We start from the raw sequence: 8373 nt of genomic DNA, 5'->3' as shown, positions 1-8373 counted from the left end.
TTTTTAATAAGTCTACCCAAGAGGGTAAAGTTCCAGACGATTGGAAAAAAGCCATCGTGTCACCAATATTTAAGAATGGAAAAAAGCTGATACCTGGTAATTACAGACCTGTAAGTGTAACATCAGTAGTATGCAAGATTGTGAATCCATTATTAGAGACAATATTATGAAGTATATTCTCACGAACAATCGTTTTACAAGTAGTCAATATAGATTCCGTCCCGGGAGATCATGTATAACTTAAGTCTTGTAGGTTTTGGACATGTTGGATGAGTGGTAAAAATTAATTGATAGTGGTTTTTAACTAGACTCAATTTTCTTGATTTTTCCAAGGCATTTGATACCGTGCAACATCAACGTTTACTTTTGAAACTTGAAAAACTTGGAATACAGGGCTGTATTTTGAATATTGGATAAAACGTTTTCTATCTGGGCGTAAGCAATGTGTTTGTATAAATAACTCACATTCAACATGGTCAGACGTGGTCAGAAATGAACCACAAGGAAGAGTTTAAGGACCTGTTCTTTTTTTTCTTCACATTTATAAGTGACCTTCCTGATGTAGTAGAGGGAATAGTGAAAATGTTTGCTGATGATTGTAAAGTTTATTTTAAAGTCTCGTCAGATTATGAGCGATGTAGGTAACAGGAACATTTGGACAGTTTATGTGTATGGTCAGAAATGTGGAAATAAAAACTTAATGCTGCTAAATGTAAAGTATTTCCATATTAATCCTGACAATGACCTGCAATATCGTTATACCATGTTGGATGAATCTTGAAATTTTATTGCGTTATCTACAATGAACGAAGAAAAAGATAGGGGAGTAACTTTCGAGTCTAATTTAAAATTTGAAAAACATATAAGTGATATAAATTTATAATAAAGCGCAGAGAGTGGTATGTCCTATGCATCATTCTTTTGATTACATGGATCAGGATATGTTTCTCACTATTTATTAATCAATAGTTCGTCCACTATAAGAATATGCGACATATGTCTGGTCACTGTACCTTAAAAAAGACATCCGCAAACTGGAATCGGTACAAAGAAGGGCCACTAAACTGTTAAAAAGCGTTCATTAGGTTTGCCAACCTTGGAATATCGTTGGGATATGAATGATATCATACAAGTCTACAAAGCGTTGTATTGTATAGATGATATAAACTGGATGACCCTTTGTACTTTAGCACCATCTAATAATACTAGAGGTCATTCCTAAATGTTTTTTTTAAACAGTGCAAGACGACACATAGACTAAAAATATTTTTGAATTAGAGTAGTGGATCAGTAGAATAACCTGTCAGATTTAACTGTGACGGCAAAGACTTTGAATAATTTTAAGTCTGTATTGAATGGCGAAAATTGGAACCCGTATAAATTCATATGTTCGTGTTAAGTGTTTAGCTGCGCACACCTAAATAAGTTTTATTTTTAATAAGTTTAAAATATATAAATATATTATTATGAGACGAGAAATTGCATTACGACATTACAAGATGAGGGGTCAGTAGAAACCGTTGGCTTATTTAATGACCCTAAAATAAAGGTATAATAGTACAAAGGTAAAGCGGTATAATGTTCTAAATCAATAATTAACTGTTATGACAAAACTTAGTTAACAATTGGGTATGTATGAAAAACATAAAAAAAAACACATATATACATGCACCACTCTATCGTCGCACTTATTGTCCACTTGTTGATTGATTCTATGTTCTTTATTATTCAAACGGTAACGATCCGTTAACATCAACGCCAATAAACCAAAGTTTACTTGCAGGTAAAACTTTTCATCAGCAATACTTAATGTCGACTATACTGCATGGATTCTTAATAATGTAAAAAAAAAACTGGGCGTAGATGACTAAGCTAGATGTATATATATGCATACACTAGACTAAGTTCAATTATTTCCTCAACTTAATAATTACCAGAAACTCTTTTCATATGACTTTAAGTCCTAAAGATCAAACTATAAATACATTGTTCATCGAGGTATATTAAGTATGAAACTTTGACACGGTTTGCTTAATAACAATAAACAGGACGTAGTTTTACAATAGTATTAAGTTTTAAAACAGTAAGAAATGGCGACATCATTAGAATCCACAAGTAGAAGAAAAGCCCAAGTGCCAGTGCCATGCTACTTCTGTAAAGGACCAGAAATTAAATGGGAATGCAAAGACTGCGATGTTCGCATGTGTAACTCCTGTAAAGTCACTTTTCACCAAGGACTTCATTCTGCACAAGATTATGACGTTGTTTCCATTCAGGAAATGAGCAGATTATCAATTGGTTCCCAGGAGGTAACGTTTGCAATTATTTTGTCAATTTTAAATTCATTCTCAACTCCTTTGCTAGCTGTTCATACTTTACTCAGGTCGGATGACAACTTGCTTTACTTTAGCTCAAACATTAAAAATTGTAAAGACAATCAATTAGTGAAAGGGAAACTTTTAAAACCAGCAATGCTAATTTTGCAGACGTTAAAGAGAAAGGTGTGTGATATTGCAATAAACAAAGGCGGTGAAATACTTTTTATTGAAACCATGACAACAAAATTCAAATGTTATCACCTGTAGGTGAAGTAAAAACTGTTTTAGATACTTCTCCGATGATATCTGTGGCCATACATGTAAACAAGGAGAATGAAGTAATAGTTGGAATTGGAGAACAAGGACCACCGTTTGCAGTCAAGGATTGTTCTGTCAGACAAGTGATAATTTTCGACAGTGATTATAAACGGAAAGTAACATCAGAATTCGACAAAAAGGGGATCAAATTGGACAGTTATGCATTACGAATTCGCACTGATTTTAGAAATGTTGTCTATGTAAATGACCGCTTTGACAATGACAACAACGGTAGAATAGTAGCTATACATAGAAATGGTCACTTGCAGTTTACCTTTGACGGACAAACGTATTTAGAAACATTTAAACCACAAGGAATTACTATTACGCCAAGTAATAACATTGTAGTTTCTGATCCAAGTAGCAATGCACTACATGTTTTAAATTCGAATGGAGATTTACTTGCTCTGCAGTTAGTTAAGAACGATCTTGGAATCCAATCTCCACTTAGTTTATTCTTTGATGTTGAAGGATATTTATTAATTGGATGTCACAAAGGAAATAATGAAGACTACGGAAAATTTCATGCCGTTAAAATGGTAGACAGTCTTATGTAATATGAAAACTAAATAATGCTACCCGTTTTCTATGGCTTATAATGCAATTGTTCTATTCTAAAGAATACAGCTTGTCTAATTTCTCTGTTAAGTGAACCACACCACAGAACTTGATGCATGTACCCTTTTTTATGTGTTAATTTTTAAATGTGTTCTTGACACAGCTGAATCAATCATATAATTGGAGCATATCACCCCTGTAATAGTTTTAACCAGACTTGAGTTATTTTAGTGAAGTGGAGTAGTGTACATCAACTACTATCAATGTAATATTTTGTTAGAAAAATAAACAGAAAGAACAAATAACATAAATTAGCTGATATAATTAAGAAGTTTTTTTAAAATTACATGTACAAATGTAACACAAAAAAAGCGATTCACACCGTACGCTCTCGAATAAGGAGATGTAGTATGATTGATCAATGAAACAACTATCCAACATAAGTCATGAATGTAAAGAACCAACGGTAACCGTACGGCCTTCAACAAGGTGAAACATCCATATCATAAAGTCACCTACAAAATGCAAGGGATGACTAATTGTGGCATTTGGAACGACAAATCAACGGCCAGTTTATTAGTAAAACAATAAACGAATAACAAATATGAATCAAAATTTTAATATTCCACAGTCGGAAGAGGATTATATTCTATTCTGACGTCTGACGCAACAGATAAAATTAAAAAAAAAAGATTTGTTTGTGTCTGTGTATCTGTAATATTAAAAAAATAGTCGAAAACAAACTAACAATGCCATGGCAAAAAACAACAAAAAAAAACCCACGAAAAGACAAACCAAAAATGAATACTAAAGACTGAGAAACTCGGGGCGATCTCAAGTGTTCCGGAAGGGAAAGCAAATCATGCTCCACATGTGTCACCCGTCGTGTTGCCCATGTAAGTACAAAGTGCCTATCTGTCACAGTCAACTGAAGAACAGACTATAATTTTACATCAAAATGAGAACTTTTAATGTATAATAATAGCTTGTTAGGGCTATGTTTAAATTTTTATTTATTCTTTTTTAATTGATGCAGATATAATGTGAAAAAAGAAATTAAATCATAGCAATGTGCAGCAATTTTTTTTCTAAATAGTAACATTTTATTTAATCTTCCAGTTTAGGATGATATTTTAAAGGCTTTACAGCTTTCGTCTGAGATATTATAAGTATATTTGTCATGAGAGATTTTGAATATTTCAACTTATTCAGGATATATTTTAATAAATATTAAACAAAAAAAGTCTTCTAGTTACATTACATTTGACAAATTTTCCGGTTTCCTTTTTTCGGCGATTTGTGATAAAAATCTTCTAGTTTTTCCTAAACAGACTTGTTCCTGGTTACGAGGTTTTGTCAGTTTCCCATTATATTTGTGATGATTTAAATATAGTTACATTTGACAAAATTTCGGGTTTCTTGTTCCCTGAGATCTGATGATAAAAGTCTTTGTTTTTGTCAAATTATACTTGTTTCTTGTAATCAACATTTATCAATTTCCTTATAAATTCATGTTTGTGAAGATTCAAGTGAAGTTACATTTGACAATTGTTCCTGTTTCGTTTGATGATAAAATCTTAGTTTTTGCGTCAAAATACTAGTAACTGGTCATTTTATTTAAAATTTGTCATATTCCTCAAACAATCATATTTTTAGCTGATTCAAAAAAAGGTAAATTCTAATTTAAGATGTTGCCCTATTAAAATGACACAAATATAATTTTTTTTGTTTTTATTGATTAAAAAAAAAACAAATTCCCAATGTCCACCTATTTACTCTTAATCCACCTATTATAAGAAATATGATGACACTCAAAACTATCTGATCACAAATCCTGTGTCCAACTTTTGCTTACAAGGATATGAAAACGTTTAATCGTATCTGTTTTAAAGAACTTTTGGGATCCTCTGGTTTTGTCGGTAGTACACATTGTGAAAAATTTGAAGGCTGAAATACCAGAACAGAAAGTTAAATGGAGTGTTGTCAGATACTTGTAGGTAAAGCTTGGACAGTCATATTATCTGTATTACAGCAAAATGAGAAGTTAATGCTACTAGTAATATCAATATAACGGGTAAACATATACCAACTTGGAGCCAAATTTCATTTGCACAATGTCCATAGAATTCCTAGAAACTTTCTTCCGTTTTCCAACTTCCATGTTAACTTTGTAGTCATATCGCGCTTTATCTTTGAATAAGAAAGTATTCAAACAACGTACAAATTCTCAATATTACATTTTCATACATATTCAGAAAGTTTTAGTTCAAATGACTCTCTATTTGCTCAAGATCATTTGAACAAACGCGAAGTCGAACAATTGCTAAAACGTCTCCAAGTTCGTTTAAAAAATTATTATGCTTATAGTCTTTCAAAACAATAACTTCTGAAATAAACAGACATTTAAATTTTTGCTCAAGCGGGATAAAACAGCCCTTAATTTCCGTTTAGGATTTGTTGGCGTTCAAAATAATTTATTCTTTTACAGTTGGATCCTGTTATATATTTCTCGCTTGAACTAATGACCGAAGTTGTAAAGGACGATACGGAAAAAACGTTAATTTGGCCGGCCTATCCTGCAATATTTTTTGCGAAATTTACATGTATGGACCACTCCCACAATATATGCACCAATATCTCAATGCTAGCAGAAGAACATCTAGGGTACATTGCTTTATTTTTGAAATGATGGTATTTGAAAACCCTTCTGCTTATTGACTGGCCTTTTCTGCAATATTTTACGAAATTTACTATTTGTAAGGACAATGAAGACTTTGATGGGTCACAATGGACTATCAACCACTCCCCACCCCACCCAACCACGGGTAATTGTGATTTCTTCAACAGTATATAAAACACTTGTATGTTTCACTCTAAGGTATTCTTTTTGTTCAATATGATTCCATTATAAAGCGTAAAAGAAGATCGAAAAAAATCTTATATTGGTAATTGAAACCAGAATCAGTCTTACGACGTCTTACTGTTAAGGTGCAAATGACAAGAACAGTGTTTCGCGGTATGTTTTTTCAAACAAAGATTATTTGACCTTAATAGAAGAAGTGTGGACACAAATCAGTGTGGACAGTAATTGTGTAATTAGTGTAAGTATGTCTGACAGTGTTTCTCTATATAGTTTATGCATGGTCGTGCCCATCATATCTTTTCTGAGCTTTTCTATGCCTTTCTCGATTGTTCCTATTTTTCGTGTTGAACGATGACAACAACCTTTATTTATAATTAGTAGCAAAACCTCAAAATTAACCAATATCATTTAATCAATATCTGGTTAGCATGGCTTTGTTTTTATGAGTAAGATTTTCTCCGAAGCCTTATGCATATGTTCTCGTATGTTATATTATATTCTACCGTGTTGGTGATTTCTGATTTCGGTTCGGTAAGTACATTATATGATCATTCCAGTATCATTAGTGCAAAATTTCGTTTAACTGTGAGATATTTTTTTCTCATAGTTGTATGTTAATTTTGTTCAATGGTGGTTGTCATCTGAAATTTGGATTGAAAGGAATATTAATAACTCTTAATTATAAAATAAATCTATAGATCATTCCCACAATATTTTATATCAGTATGACAAGAGCCTCTTAGAAGACCCTTGTAATTCAAGTAATCAGAATACATCTTTTGCCCATGTAGCCATTTTAAAATTCAGATTTACGAAAAAAAAAAAGATATAAAACTTTGTAAAGTACCTGAAAATATGAAGATCCCTGCTACGTATGGTTCTATTTGGCAAGAACAGTTTTGCAAAAGATTCAAATGTGAAAAGTGTACATTCGATGAAAGAAAAGTGATGACAATACCTTGCATGACCCGTCGGGCTAGTTCAGCTAATATATGCATACAGTCTTCTTTCCTTTGCAGTTTGGATTCTTTCTTTGGAATTGTTTCTGTCTAAACACCTACGGCCAGGTTGATGGTATATAAGAGAAAAAACAATAAATTCAAAATTAAATTTTAATAAAATGGTAGATCCAATTTATTTGTTCATGATTTTTTATTTCTAGGAGAAGTCAATTACGATAAATTGTTAAGATAAAAAGAAATAAGAAACATGAGACTATAGTAGATCATAGTAGTTGCCTAAATTTGAAATGAAAGTATTGCAGATATATTTTTGTTCTAAATTGTTATGATGTCGGGAAAGTTATAAATAATGAACTAAGGTGCTAATGAAAAAGGGTTTTTAAAATGTGGTATAAAAACAGCATTAATGTCATTACCATTAACACAAATTTAGTTTTAACAAAAAAGATAAAAGTGAAACAATGTAAGATAGTTTAAGAAGTCTGTTATGCCTTGTGTGTTCCGTCCCTTTACATAAATACATGTATAAATGGTCCGAGACCACAATTGTCGTCCCTTGATTTTCGTTGTTCACGAATATAGTCCCTAGTGTTAACAGTGGGATACCATTAATTTTTATACCCCTTCCAAATTTATTTCTCCATGTTTAATGCCTAAAATTGTAAGTAGGGGGGTGAAATAACACTGTAAAAGATTTTGGGTCCAGAATTTTACAGGAAAGTAGTGATTTGGTCCAGCTGAAAAAGGTTAAAAATTAGCACTTCGGAAGCTGTCAAAAGATTTCAAGAAACCCTAAATACAAAATTGTCCATATTTTGAGTTAGAGACGATGAAGTTTTCTATAATTTTGGTTGTCTTGATATAACTTGTCCCAAAAGTAGTACAACACACTGTAAAAATTTCATTGAGAAAGCGCAAGTGGGAATTTTTTAATTTTCATTTATGTTCTAATAGAAATGCACTGCGAATTAATTGTGGTCTCGGACCAAATGAATGACCAATTGTATTTTGTACAATTCAGTATGCAGTATAGATGGTTTAAATGTGTTTCAAAAATAACTGGGATCATATTGTAGGTATCAGCTGTTTGGTCTATTTAATGTTTTCTTTTATTTGGTTGTCTTGAACATGTTGGAAAACACGTTCAATGGAATAAAACTTTAATAATCATTAACAGACATTAAATGAGATTTGTATTCCAATTTTCAACCACCTGACCTACCAATTAATATGCAATTATGGATTGTATGTTTTCAAATCTTAATTTCACACAGAATGCATTTGACTGAAAATGAACTGAGCTCAATGAAGTGGACTTTTATACTACATTCTCTAGTGAAATTATTCGTAAAAC

At 31.9% G+C, this 8373-nt stretch overlaps 1 protein-coding gene across 1 annotated transcript; it reads left to right on the top strand.

Moving 5' to 3' along the window:
• The first annotated feature begins 2090 nt into the window (after nt 1-2090).
• Nucleotides 2091-3193, top strand: LOC134718064 (uncharacterized). Its single transcript, XM_063580585.1, has 2 exons — nt 2091-2214; nt 2586-3193. The coding sequence occupies exons 1-2, from the start codon at nt 2091-2093 to the stop codon at nt 3191-3193; spliced, it is 732 nt and encodes a 243-aa protein (XP_063436655.1).
• The last annotated feature ends 5180 nt before the right edge of the window (nt 3194-8373 follow it).

Source organism: Mytilus trossulus, chromosome 1 (genome assembly GCF_036588685.1).
Source record: "Mytilus trossulus isolate FHL-02 chromosome 1, PNRI_Mtr1.1.1.hap1, whole genome shotgun sequence".
In the NCBI taxonomy this organism is placed as follows: domain Eukaryota; kingdom Metazoa; phylum Mollusca; class Bivalvia; order Mytilida; family Mytilidae; genus Mytilus; species Mytilus trossulus.
This window is presented reverse-complemented; position numbering and strand designations above follow the sequence as displayed.

Coding starts and splice junctions, on each gene's coding strand:
- LOC134718064 (XM_063580585.1), top strand. CDS start 2,091: ATGGCGACATCATTAGAATCCACAAGTAGAAGAAAAGCCCAAGTGCCA. Junction 2,215..2,585: donor TGTTCGCATGTGTAACTCCT/GTAAAGTCACTT, acceptor TATCACCTGTAG/GTGAAGTAAAAACTGTTTTA.